Source organism: Mus musculus, chromosome 14 (genome assembly GCF_000001635.26).
Source record: "Mus musculus strain C57BL/6J chromosome 14, GRCm38.p6 C57BL/6J".
Taxonomy (NCBI): Eukaryota; Metazoa; Chordata; class Mammalia; order Rodentia; family Muridae; genus Mus; species Mus musculus.
The window spans coordinates 60,705,826-60,719,951 of NC_000080.6; the positions used below are offsets into that span (position 1 = coordinate 60,705,826).

General features: G+C 47.3%; 1 protein-coding gene across 9 annotated transcripts in view; it reads left to right on the plus strand.

Annotated features, from left to right (window-relative positions):
• Positions 1 to 14,126, plus strand: part of Spata13 (spermatogenesis associated 13) — a 279,389-nt gene that overhangs the window by 220,658 nt on the left and 44,605 nt on the right. For 7 of the 9 annotated variants that reach the window (XM_030247763.1, XM_011245026.2, XM_030247762.1 and 4 more), the window contains 2 exons: positions 889 to 1,254; positions 3,600 to 3,744. In XM_030247763.1, the coding sequence (XP_030103623.1) occupies positions 889 to 1,254; positions 3,600 to 3,744 (511 nt within the window). The remainder of the gene's footprint in view (positions 1 to 888; positions 1,255 to 3,599; positions 3,745 to 14,126) is intronic. The other 2 variants (XM_011245025.2, XM_011245027.2) reach the window with 2 other exon arrangements.

Sequence of the window (14,126 nt, forward strand, 5' to 3'; positions counted from 1 at the left end):
GGATGACAGGGAATAGGTTAGAGTTCAGAGCCAGTCTGGGATCCATAGCAAAATTCTGGCCTCCTTCCTCCCACTAAAGATGGAAAACTTATTTGAAGAGTTAGAGGTGGTGGGAGTCTAGCTTGGTGGTAACACTTGGTGGAGTGCTTGCTCAGCACACAGAAGGCGTTAGCTTTGATTCCGGGATCTCTATCAAAAAAGTGTTGCCTCTTTTAGAGTCACAGAATCCACTGTCCTCTTGTCTCTGTCTCCCAAGCACCGAGATTGCTGCATGGACCACCGTGCTCAGCTGAGGGTCATAGAATATGGGATTGTGTAATTTATCCAGTCTGAGAGCCAAGGTTAGCCTTGACTTGTCCAAGCCTACACAGTGTTTGTAGTCTGATAGTTCAGGAACTCTACCTAGCTCAGGGTACTCCCATCAGACTGGCTGTGGTGATGGTGGTGGTCAGGGTGTCCTCAAATGTTGAGCCTCTCAGCCCTGGATATAATCTCATTGTACCTTCTAAGTGTCACTAGCATCCACACTGAAAGAAGATGTAGATCTTGTTACACATTTAACTTATTATATGGTCACTTCTGGCTGCTGTGGCTAACCTCCTGCTCCGAAGCATATTTGGGGAACGTCTACCTTAGTCGTATATTCATTTTTATTATTGTAGACCTGCTGGCATTCTTAATGTCTCACTGTAACTTGTCTTGGTCCCCCAAAGATCTCTGAAACTGCAGAGTTAATTCAGTCTGGAGTAAAGTTCGGCTCATTTAATCCACGGTTGATTGTGTCCTCGCTGTCTATAGCTCTGCAGAGTGGGAGGGGACAGCAGGCATCTGCTCCGTTGTCACACCTGCCTGGATCTCTGAGCTCACTCAGCCTGTTCATTTGCAAAGGTCCTGGTGACTGAGGATGACTGGCCGCAGGGCTCAGCCCTGGAGGAGGAGCAGAATGAGGCGCCTCGAATCTCCAGGAGGAGGTGGGGCTCGGGACGCCGCACCCGGCCACGACCACTGTCTGACTATGGCCAGCTGGCCGGCAGAAGCTTGTCCATTCCTGAAGATGCCATTGCTGCAGACCCTCCAGATGAGGACCACGTGGACAGGATGCACCCAGCAAGTGTGACTACCACCAGCCAGGATCCATGCGCCCCCTCAGGCTCTTGCAGGGGAGGCCGGAGAAGGCGACCTATATCTGTGATTGGAGGGGTCAGCTTCTATGGCAACACCCAGGTAGAGGATGTGGAGAACCTCTTGGTCCAAGTAAGAGCTGGTTTCTTCAACCATGGCCAGCAGAGACGCTCAGCTCCCTGCCTCTGTCCTCCCTGCAGACTAAACTGGACACTGCTTTTCCTTCTGGAGGGGGACATACCTCCTCACTCCTTTTCTTCCTGACTTTGAAACCTACTTGGATCCACACTAACAGTCCGCTCTCTCATCATCTGCTTTCTATTCTCCTTTCCTGGAGCCTCAGCTCACAGCACAGACTTGCCATTAGTCTGAAAAGCCCTGAGACCTGAGCCGGGGGGGCCATAGCCTGGCTTTATCTGGTTTACTTCCTGAGGGGAGTGATTTTCGAAAGACTTAAGTGGTCCGTTATTAGAATGCAAACATAGGAACAAAGTAAAGATGAAAGAGAAGGGACTGGGGTGGGGGGTTGGCGGGGTGGATGTAGCTCAGTGATAGCATTTGTCTTCATGCAGGAAGACCTGTGTTCCTCCCATCCATCCCCCAAAACAAAGCAGAGGACCATGAGAGGAGAACTAACTTCTCTGTCTTCTAAAATCACGTCTGTCCCCAGTGATTAATCACCAACCATTCCTAGAACGGACCCAGGCTCGGAACATCCTGGGCGAGCTCTCTACCATAAAGCAACACCACCTTGCCTTGTTCTGCTTTTGGGTTGCAGGTTAGACCATCAACACCATTGGCCCCCAGCACATCTGGCAAGGATTTCTTAAGTGCCTAGTGAGCACTTTAAGGTTATGGAATATTCATGTAAAGGCTCTATCTTGGTGAAAGTCAAACTTCTTTGCTTAGCTGTGCCAACTAACTCATGAGCATACTCATACGGTCATGGAATAGTTTATATAATAACTTATATGCTCAGTTTCATATTGAAAACCTGCGAGGTGCTTTCTTAAATTACCTGTAAAATTCTCTGGGGCGGGGGTGGGGGGAGAAATTCTATATTGGGCTTGGGCTGTGTGTTAAAGTTTTTCCTGCCAAGCTCAGCACAATGTCCTGCTTGTAGCAAACACTCTAAAACCCTTGCTTAAGTCAGTTGAGTTGAATTCTTCAAGTAAAGTTATAAGGCCAGTGTGGTGGCACACAGCTGTGACCCCAGCTCTTGTGAGAAGGAAGTGGGGGGGGGGGTGAGGAATTCAAGTCCGTTCAGCCAAGGGAGACTATTGTGGGTTATGAGACCATGCCTCAGAGACAAGCAAAAGACACAAGCAAAAGTGAAGTTAAAGATATGACAAGGTCTTTAAGATCCTTTTGTTTTCAGGTGCTCCACTTGTTGGGAAATATTTCTAACTAAACTAAAGCAAACTGTAATGTATCTAAATGCAAGGCACAGTTGAGGCAAGGATAGTCAGAGATACTTAGAACACACTTTGTTTCGGATCGTCAAAATAGTATTGTGCCCCAGACATGGTGCTTGTGCCTATAATTCTAGAATTCAGGATGCTGAGGCAGAGAACTTGGGGGATTGAGGCCAGCCTGGTCTACAAAGTGAGACCCTAGTATACACCCTAAAAAGCCCAGGAGGGGAGACAGCTCATTAGTAGGGGAGACAGTTCTTATTCCTCTTATAGAACACCCATATGAAGCAGCTCACTTACACCTTTAACTGCAGTACAAAGGGATCAGACACCCTCTTTGGGCCTCTGCAGGTACCCACTCATATGTCTGTCTGTCTCTGTCTCTCTGTCTCTCTCTCCCCCTCTCTCTCATACACCCAAACTATGTAAGATAAAAAACAATTTTAGTGAATTATTTATTTTAACTTTATGAGCATTGGTGTTTTGCTTGCATGTATGCCAGTGTGAGGGTGTCAGATCCCCTGGGACTGGAGTTACAAATAGTTGTGAGCTGCCATGTAGGTGCTAGGAATTAAATCCAGGTCCTCTGGTAGAACAGCTAGCACTCTTAATCCTGAGCCTCCTCTCCAGCCTCCTAAATAAGTTCTTTTTAAATAAAAGCTGTCACTGGAGATCTGTGACCATGCCTGTGTGCTGTGGTCCTGCCCTTGCATCCTCGGATGCTGCTATGGTCACCGTGCTTTCCTAACTGTCGCTCACAGCTCTGCTGCTGCCTCAGCCTTCCTCTCCCTCAGAGGCCTCTCTTTCTCTCCCTGTTCCCCACCGGCATGTCTCTCACAAGTAGGAAGAAGTGTGACAGAGCCAGCTTTGAAGCTGCCTGTTGGAACTTTAGAACAGCCTATTGCTACAGAGCTTGGTGCAGCATACAGCTGCTGGCGGGGGTTTGAAGAAGACACTCCACATCTGCCAGTGGCTTCAAGGCGAGAACACAGAACTGTTTTGTGGCTCGCAGGAGCTGAGACTTCCTGGCACCTTCTCACAGCTTCTCACTTCCTTTCACAGCCAGCAGCCAGGCCTCCTGTGCCTGCACACCAAGTTCCACCCTACAAGGCTGTGTCTGCCCGCCTCCGGCCCTTCACCTTCTCTCAGAGCACTCCCATCGGGCTGGACCGCGTGGGGCGGCGACGGCAGATGAAAACATCCAATGGTGAGTCTTGGGGCTTCCTGGAATCTTTTGTCTGGGACCAGGGAGCCTGAGGCACCAAGGGATTCTGCACTTTTCCCATCTTGTGGCCAGGGCAGTGTGGAAGTTATTATCTGGGTTACTCAGGATTTCAAACTCCTGTCAAGTCTGCATGTCTCTTGAGTTGCTGCAGAGCCATGCCAGGGTAAACCGATGACCAGGCTAGAGACCTAAGGTTCTGGTGTGGAGGGTAGTTTTTTGGTTTTTTGAGGATGCAGGAATGGGGAGCTGAACCTCGCCTGGCTTCTGCCAGCCTCAGGGCTCCCTGGCTGGCCCATGCAGCCTGTCTCCACCTGCACACTCTGTGACATTCGCCCTGTTGCAAATGTGCCTTCTTTTGTAAGGACATCCGTCTCAAGTGGGCCCCTTCCCCACCCCAAGGCCCTCATCCTAACTCGCCACCTGCAAAGACCGTGTTTCCATCTAGGTCACAATTAGGGGTCTGGAGCAGGGATGCCACCATCATTTGGGGGTTCAGGTCAATCAAAAGTGCTTTAGCGAATTGTCCCGATGTCTATCATGCCTGCATGTGCTCAGATACCAACAAGGATCAGAAAGGCATGGAAAACACTAGGTTATGAGGAACAGAGGGGGTCTCTCCTCAGCCTTCACATACAGCCAAGAAGCCTGTTTCATGGTCTATGTGACTTTTTTTTTTTAATTTATAAAGAAAAACAGAGACAAACCTCTTAGGGTTCTTTGTTTGAAAACAGTAAAACTAACTGACTAGTTTAAGAAAAAAGGGTGTTGGGGTGCATTCATTTGGTGGGGTGCTGGCCCAGCACTCACAAAGCCCTGAGCTTAAACCCTAATGTAAAACGGCGCAGAGTGGAACATGCCGGGAGTCTCAGTACTTGGGAGATGGAAGCAGGAAAACCAGAAGTTCAGGGTCCTCCTCAGTTACAAGTGTGGGGCTAACTTGGGCTACGTGAGACTCTGAATTGAAAGGAAAAAGAAAAGATGGCGTGGTGGTACACGCCTTTAACCCCAACACTTAGACAGATCTTTGAGTTTATGGCCGGTCTGATCTATAGAGCTAGTTCTAGAACAGCCGGGGCTATACAGAAAAGCCTCATCTAGAAAAACCATAGAGGGAGAGAGGGAGAGGGAGAAAAAAAGGGGGGAATGAATTAGGAAGGTGTTGGGTGCTCCCATATAAAACATTGAGGATAATACGATAGCTCCTGGTAGTCACAGAAGGTTGGGCATGGTTCCACCAGGAGAAGGGGAAAGGCTAGCCTGCCCTACTCTACTCTCCAGTTGTACTTGCAAGAGTCAGGATCCCAGGAGGGAATCTCCAGCCACTTGAGCCCAGTGGCCTGTTCATGGTGTAGGTGGTGGGGCAAGGTCAAGGTCTGGGAGTCCGTTTGTGGGCTCCGCATTTGGACAGGGGTTTAGCCCCCTGCCGTCAGTGTTAGTACAGGAGAAGGGTAGGCCTCGCTCCCAGAGGTGACACCCAGAGGTGACAGAGCTCCTCCATCCCTTAAAGCTCTGTGAGAGGGGAATGATTGGCAGGGAACTGTTGGCTAGGACAGGGGCATCGTGAAGGAGAAGACAGCAAGGTGGGGTATGCCCATGGCCAAACCTACACTGCTATACCTATACCATTTACACAGTTAATCCACTGGAAATAGTGAGAAGAGTTATATCTTCAATGAATATGCCCAGACTCCTCTCCGTTGAGCATGAACCCAGGGTCTCACATGCTCCGTGTTCCAGCTCCACCCTTTTCATGACCTACGCACTAGACTTGAGCAAGTGTGCACATGCTGTTTACATTGTACAAGTTTTGTGAGTCATCTAGAGATGATTGCGAGTATTCAGGAGAATGTATATGTTATATGCTAAGGCAACTATTTTAAGTAAAGGGGCTTGAGTATCCACAGAGGAGCTTGTCATCCAAAGGACCCTCGGATACAGAGGGGTACTGTACACTCCAGCATTTGAATGGCTTCCTGGTAGGATTCCCTAAGTCACTAGTGCTCGCAAGAAAATGAGGAGGGGTGGGGGAGGACAGGAAGGGGCAGGAGTGACCCTGAGTAGTCACCAGAACCTGGGTGATGAGGAAGAGTGAGTGAGGTCCCCTGGAGCAGCAGCAGATGTTCCACCAAGGTTAGCAAGGAGATCAGAGTGACTGTGCTCAGGAGACATGGACAGAAGAGGGCACTGTGGTCAGGGGTAGTAGCTAAATGGAAGGCAACTCATTCCTGAGGACCAGGGCTTCTGAGTACGATGTGGACCCATTGCCAATTGGAAAATGGTGGGTTCAAGTTTGTGCTCCAATTAAAAACAAGACAGAGCTGGATGTGGTAGAACACCCCTTTAATCCCAGCCCTAGGAAGGCAGAGGCAGGTGGATCGGAGCTTGGGGACACCCTGGTGTACAGAGCAAGTTCCAGGACAGCCAGGACAACACAGAGAAATCCTGTCTTGAAAAACAAAAGAAAAGCAAAACCTCTTTGTGTGTGTGTGTGTGTGTGTGTGTGTGTGTGTGTGTGTGTTGAGCGTCTGAGGGCACAGATATGTCATAGGATGTCTAGGGCGGTGGCTCCTGATTTGTGCTTTGGAAGGGAGAATGGCCTATGTATGTGGTGGTGCAATGTCTGTAATCTCAGGAGGCCAAGTTAGCCAAATTAGCTTGGGCCTCACTGTGATTTCCAGGTTCGCCTGAAAATCCTAAAGATGAATAAAAAAGATTAAAATCAGAGAGAACGAAGGAACAAAGCACGTATAGTAGCTTGGAGTAAGGCAAACAAAGAGAAGATGGATATGAGGCTGCTCTATGAGTCCTACCGAGTATCCTCAGTGTTAGTGACCACAAAGGCCACCCACAGTTCCCACGGGTGTTCATTTCCCTGACGCAAGAGGAACTCGAAATGACTAGCTCCGGCTTTGTCTGACTCTGTGGCTAGAACTGGGATGTGCCATGGAAGGACTTCTTTTGGAGATGAAATTCCGTTTTGCCAGAGCAGTGCTTCTGGGAGGAAAATGTTTTGCAAGTGCGCTGTGGAGTAAGAGAGTAGCTGCTTCTGTGTTTACCCATGGTTTCCAGCTGTGGCTTAGCATCCCTCGGTGACATGAGTCACAGGTTCACAGCATGTGCCCCTGCAGGGTATCATGGCAGCACCAGGGTGTGTCCCCGGGTTTCCTAGGCAATTGAGTTACATTGAGGTGGTGTTAGATGTGACCCAGTCACTGGGAAGTTCTAGGTGGCATCTAGGAGATGCCATGGCTGTCTGGGAGCCTCTGGTGAGGCCAGAGAGGGGCATGAATAATCTGTGTCCAGCACAAGTGGCTTTTTCAGGGAGGACAAATCATTGCCCACTTCTTTTATAAAAATGTCCATTGTAATAAGCTTACCACAAGTAGCTATCTGGTTCCTACAGAGAACCGTATCATTAACCCTGATGAGGGCAGGCCCTGTGGTCTAGCTCAGACTGGACATCCTTTCTGCAGCCATGGCCTGGTGGGTGTTTTGTTTCATCCTGAGTCCACTGCATCAAGATAAGTAGAGAAGGGGCTGCAGAGATGGCTCAGCGGTTAAGAGCACTGACTACTCTTCCAAAGGTCCTGAGTTCAATTCCCAGCAACCACATGGTGACTCACAACCATCTGTAATGGGATCTGATGCCCTCTTCTGGAGTGCATGGAGACAGCTACAGTGTACTTACATATAATAAATAAATAAGTCTTTTTTTAAAAAGTACAGAAGATGAGCCAATGTGTGCACCGTGAGCATCATGCCCATGTGGCTATTAAGCAGCATCTTTTGCATTTCACTTTGTAAGCTTTTCAGGGTCTTCTGATATGTCTTTCATACCCTTGGCCCCATACCAAGGCATAGTCACCTTCTGCTCTCCCCTCCTTCCTCTAGCTATCCAGTCAAGCCATCGGCTCTCCAGCATGCATGCTTGCAAGCTCACTCTCTCTAAAGAGTTAAAAAGCAATTCTTCCACAGAGAGTGACTCTGTCCTGGGTGGAGGTAAATGAGAGAAGCCTGTCAGCAGCAAAAGGACTAGAGTTTCTGTGCAAAGATGACCTGCTCCTTCTCGATGCAGGAGTCTGGGTTTCCCTGTCACAATGGCTGATGCACAGATTTTCTGCTTCATTAGTCAAATGATCTCTTAATGTTAGGGACCCCAAGATCAGGGAGGCATAACCAGAGACTTCATGGGTCAGGTTATGACCTTCCTGCCCAACACAGCAACTACCTAACAGGTGCTTGCTTCACTTGCATAGCCTTTTGGGTCTCCATGGCAACTAAAGCATCTCTGGTTTAAATGCCTAATGGTCCATAGCTTCTAGAAGCTGCCAACATGCTCACTTGCTGACTTGTGGCTCCTGATAGACCATTTCCTACCTCACTGCCTAGTTAGAGAACCTTTCTTTCTAGATGCTAAGATGTTATATTAGTTACTTTTATGATGCAATGATAAAATAAGCAATTTATGGAAGTTTGTTATGGCTTACTGTTCTAGAGGGATAAGAGTCCAGCCTGAGAGATGTGGGAGATTGGGGGTTGGGGGCAAGCTTGGCAGCAAGCAGCATCCATGGCAGCAGGAGCAGGAAGCTGACAGCTCAGATCTTCAAACACAAAGTAGAGTGAATTGGAACTGGGGCAAGGCAGTTAACTCAGGCTTTGCCCATGCTGTACTTCCTCGAACAAGGCTACACCATCTTCTCAAATAGTACGACCAACTGGGCACCAAGTTCTTCAAGAACATGAGCCTATGAGTGAACACTGTCCATTCTAACCACTACATTCCACTACCTGGCCCCTGTAGACTCACAATCATATCAAATGCAAAATGCGTATGGCCCCAAAGTCCTTTAGTCTAAGCACTGTTTAAAAGTCCAAGTTCAAAGTCTCTTTGGGGAGTCAAGGGTTTTGGGTTTTTTGTTGTTGTTGTTTTGTTTTTTGTTTTTTTCAAGACAGGGATTCTCTGGGTAGTCCTGGAACTTACTCTGTAGACCATACAGAGATCCAGCTGCCCCTGCCTCCAAGTGTTGGGGTTAAAGGTATGTTCCATCACCACTTGGCTTCAAGGTAATCTCTTTATGTGATTTTTTTTAAGATTTCTTTATTATTATATCTAAGTACATTGTAGCTGTCTTCAGACACCCAGAAGAGGGCGTCAGATCTCATTACGGGTGGTTGTGAGCCACCATGTGGTTGCTGGGATTTGAACTCAGGACCTTCGGAAGAGCAGTCAGTGCTCTTAACCCCTGAGCCATCTCTCCAGCCCTCAAGGTAATCTCTTAACTGTGACCTTACACACACACACACACACACACACACACACACACACACACATAAGCAAAGTAGACAGTTTCAACAGATAGTGGCACAGAAGGTCCATTCTGTGCTGGTTAGTTTTGCCAGCTTGACACAAACCTAGACATAGCTGGGAAGAGGAATTGAGAAAATGCCTCCGTAAGATTCACCTGCAGGCAAGTCTGTAAGGTATTCACTGTAGGCAATGCTGTCCCTGTGCAGGTCCTAGATGGTATAAGGAAGCAGGCTGAGCAAACTCTAAGGAGCAAACCAGTAAGCAGCACCCTCCATGGCCTCTGCCAGTTCCTTCTTCCAAGTTCCTTCCTTGACTTCTCTGGCTGATGGGCTAGAAACTATAAGACGAAATAAACCCTTTCCTCCTCAAGTTGCTTTTGGTCATGATGTTTTATCACGGCAATAGAAACCCTAATGAAGGCAAATGTCATTCCAGGAGGAAGGATTTGGGGATAGAGGGAACTCCTGGACTGCTTAGGATGACTTAGAGCCTTCACTTTGCTGCCTGTGGCATACTGTTGGGCAGAATCCTCTCCCTTGCGTGCAGCTCTCCTTGGGTGACGGATGCCTCATACTCTGGCATCGCCAACATCTGGAGGTCTCCACAGCAACCTAGGCTTCACCATCCCAGCGTCACACAGTGGCCTCTCACAGCCTCCCTCCTTCTCAGTTACTTCACGCAGGGACTCCCTGCCACACACAGCCTGGCTTCAGTGGTCCTCTGAAGCTGGGGAGGAAGACTCTGTGACCCTCTTCACACTTGCATTCCCCACTCCTCAAAATCCAGCATTGTGTGGGCAGCACCTTCAGGTTCCTGTCAGCTTGGGCTGGAGCCTGGCCCCCTCAAGCCACTTTTGCAGATGGCTTTGCTTTATTGTTCCTTTTTAGGAACAGGGAAAACGGTTTAGGTCTTTCTCTTTCCCTTGTTGGTAGCTTTCAGACAGTGATGTCTTGCCTTGAGGGCACAGCTCTCTGCATTCCAGTGAGGAGCCTGAGGGCTCTCCTGGGTGGAGCTAATCTCCGTAAGAGTTCCAGTCTCTCTTAGCTTGAGCCTAGCTCACAACCTTAAACCTAACCAGTGTTTCCCTCTTCAGACTTCATTTGATGTATTTCTGTTACGCTTGCTCCTTCTTCATTGTAGGCTGCACGTGCATTAGTAGTACTAACCACACCACAGACTCTATGTTACGTCGTCTTGAAATTTTCTCCAGCAAATAAAAGAGTCCATTACGTTTAAATTTACCCTCAGGCAAATTCTTAGGACCAGAGTAGAAGGCAGCCATGTTTGTTGTTCATATCGATGAAAAGCCTCTAGTTCAGTTGCTGTTAAAGTTCTTGCTGCTCTCTGAGACCACGTGAGCTGAGCTTCTATGTCCTCTTTGATGTCAGCACTCCTATGAGGACAGACCACCAAGCTCTGCCTGCTGCATCCAATGCTTTTCTAGTCCAGAGTCTTCTCATGTCTTACCCTACACCCCAAGTCCACATGCTCAGGTTCTCTAGAATCCCCCCATTCTTGGTATCAAGTTCTGTTTCTGGGATAAAATACCATGACCAACAGCAACTTACAGAAGAAAGCTATACAAGATGCAGAGACACATGGACTTGTGTCAGATCTTGGGGGAGGGCTGGGCCATCTAAATGCCTTCTAAGAAACAGTTAGAGGTTAACGTCTAGGTATGGCTTCTCTTAGTGGAAGAGTTGGAGAGAGAAGGCAACAGAGTGTGATGGGCAACGGATGATGAGAAAGCTTGTTTACAGTCCTGTGTGAAATGTGTGAATGTCTCTCCCTCCCTCCCTCCCTCCCTCCCTCCCTCCCTCCCTCCCCCCCTCCCTCCCTCTGAGTGTGTGTGTGTGTGTGTGTGTGTGTATGCATGTGTACAAGAGCTCAAGAATCATTCTTTATTCAGCAATCTTCTACCTTGTTTTCATTTGTTGGTTTCTGAGACCGTTTATTAAATAGTGTAAGCTTGCTGACCGGCCAGCCCCAGGGACTCACCTGTGTCCACCTCTCTCGGTCCCGAGCTTACAGCCATGCAGCTCTGGGAATTTTTTTTTAAATTATTATATCTAAGTACACTGTAGCTGTCTTCAGATGCACCAGAAGAGGGCGTCAGATGTCATTACGGATGGCTGTGAGCCACCATGTGGTTGCTGGGATTTGAACTCAGGACCTTCGAAAGAGCAGTCAGTGCTCTTAACCACTGAGCCATCTCTCCAGCCCCTGGCAATTCTTTACTTGGGTTCTGCGAGTCTGACTCAGGTCCCAAGGCTTCTCAGTTAAGAACTTTACTGACTGAGATGTCCCCCAGAAGCTCCTAGTTTAAGTCATTGTGTATATGTGTGTGTATGTGTATGTATGTATGTGTGTGTGTATATATGTATATATAAATACATATTTTTTCCATAAAGTTAAATAAAAGATTTGTTTTTATATGCTCCAGAAAAGTTGATGAGAAACAGTTGAGATAAAATTTAAGAAATATTCTCCTCTGTGAATGCTTAAATTTCCTCCTCCCTGGTTGAGTGTGTCAGAATCTGCAGAAGAAGAGGTAGCCATGCTCAGTGGTAGAGCATATACTTAGGGTATGCGAGGCTTCATCCCAGTCACCAAGGAAAAGAGAAAAGAGTATCTGCCTATGGCTGCAGTTTTCTCAAGATCTAGAGATGTGAATGCTATTATTCCACTTTTCTCTTTCCTGTTGTTGCTGTTGTTGGACGTGGTTTTGTTTGAACCTAAGCTGTTCTCAACCTCGCGATCCTTCTCTTTGTGCCTCTCAAGGGCTGGGATTATAACTGTGCATGACTACACCCAGCTAACGAACTCACTTTCATTCTTCCTTTCTTTTTCTTTCAAGAGACATCTGTGCAGAGCGGGAGAGATGGCTTAGGGGTTTAGAGCACTGGTTGCTCTTCCAGAGGTCCTGAGTTCAATTCCCACAACCATCTGTAATGAGATCTGGTGCCCTTTTCTGGCATGCAGGCATAACACTGTGTACATAAATAAGTCTTAGAAGAAAGAAAGACGCATCTGTGCTTTCTTAGTGAAATGGTCTCTTTTCTCAAGTTTGCCATAGTGTGCTCTGCGTGTGAAGGAAAGCCATGTGGGCAGTCCTGAGAACCGCCTTTAGTAACTTGGGTGTGGTGTTGGTGATAACTGAGGAAGGCTGATAATCACTGTGGCACTTACCAGTGTCTTTATAAAAGTCCATTGGCAAAACGTTGTGGGCAGCTGGGTGTGGTAGTGCAAGCCTGCAATTGAGCATTTAGGAGGCTAAGGTATGAGTTTAAGGAATTTAAGGCTGGTGTGAGCCAAAGAGTTACGCTAAGTTCCAGGCCTTGAGCGTGCTTCTTAGGCAGTGCTCTGTCACGGACCGACATTCCCAACCCTTTAATTAACTAATTTTCACTTTGAGTGTCTCCCTAAGTTTTCTAGTGTAGAAATTATTCCTGGTTCTGCCTCCCAGCCCCATGCTCCCAGAATTAAGACTCAGACTCAACATAGATTTACCAATACCGTGGCCATATAGCTAGGCTCTACTCTGACTAGATATAACTAGAGATAACCCATTTACTTTAACCTACATTCTGCCATGTGGACAGTACCATGCGTCCATCTCATCACATCTTCCTGGTGAATCTTACCACCCTGGCTCTATCCCAGAATCCTTTCTCTCTCCTGGATGTCCCACCTCCATTTCCTGCCTAAGCCATGGGCCGTAGGCATTTTAAATTGACAGGTGATCCATACAATACACAAGATATTCTCTCTCTATCCTAGGCTAGCCTTGAACTCACTGTGTATCCTGGACAGGCTTTAAATTTAACATCATCTTGCTTCAGAGTTCTAATTGCTAAGATATAGCCATATGCTACAATGCCTAGCCTTCACATTCCTCCTACTTTACATACACACATTCATACACATATAAACATGTATATAATATACATCTCACACACATGAAATCAATCTAGGTTGAGCATGGCAGGCCACCCTTGTGATCTCAGCACTTCGAAGACTGAGGTTGAAGACTGAGGGTTGAGAATTTAAAGCCAGACTGTGCTACATATCCCTCCCCTTATTTAAAAAAATCTCTTCTTCTTAATTATGTGTATATGTGGGAGAGGGTTACATGTGAGTGCTGTGCCTGAGGAGGTCAGGGAATTTTCCTGAGTTACAGGCATTTGTGAGCTACTGGTGTGAGTGCTGAGAATCTGACTCCCATCTTCTGAAAGAGCATTCCGAGCTTTTAACCGCTGGACCATCAGCTCAGCCATGTTATGGTTTTAAAAAGTGCCTTAGTGTAATTCAGTGGGACACTTGCTTAAAACGTGGGTTCTGTCCTCAGATCACTCTAATTAAGTAAGTCAGTAAAGCTTCAGTTAGTCAGTACAGTGTGTTAAGGCACTACTCCTTAGTAATAACAAGAAGTAACAAGAAGACAGGGATGAGCTTGGTTAGCTACAATAACAACAACTAGAGAAAAACATCTCTCCTGGAGGCGAGTACAACTTTTGTCCATTTTCTCACTTGTCTGTGTGGTTACCAGGGATTGAACTCGGTTGTCAGGCTTGACGGCAAGTGTGTTTACCTGTTGAGATAGGCCTCTCTCTCTCTCTCTCTGTGTAGCCCAGGCCTTCTCAAACTATATAGCTCAGATTGGCCTCAGATTGACAACAATCCTCCTGCTTTAACGTCCCATCCCAAATGATGGAATTACAGGTGTGAGCCACACACCCACTGTGAATTGACTTTTTATGGTTTTATAAAATCCTTCTAACATACTTGAATAATTGCTCATTACTTAATTACATTTGTGTGTGTGTGTGTGTGTGTGTGTGTGTGTGTGTGTGTGTGTGTGTGTCTACCATCACTCCAAGTTAAGAAAGAACATCAAATCAACTTTGTCTAGATTCCTAGTGTACCACTCTGGACCCGTCAGTCTTCTTCAGAAGACCACGAATTTCTAACAATGTTGTCATCACCATCCAAATAGAAGCAACTGCAATTTCATTCGTCCCCTGCCACAACCCCTGCCCAGGTTCCAAACCAGGGC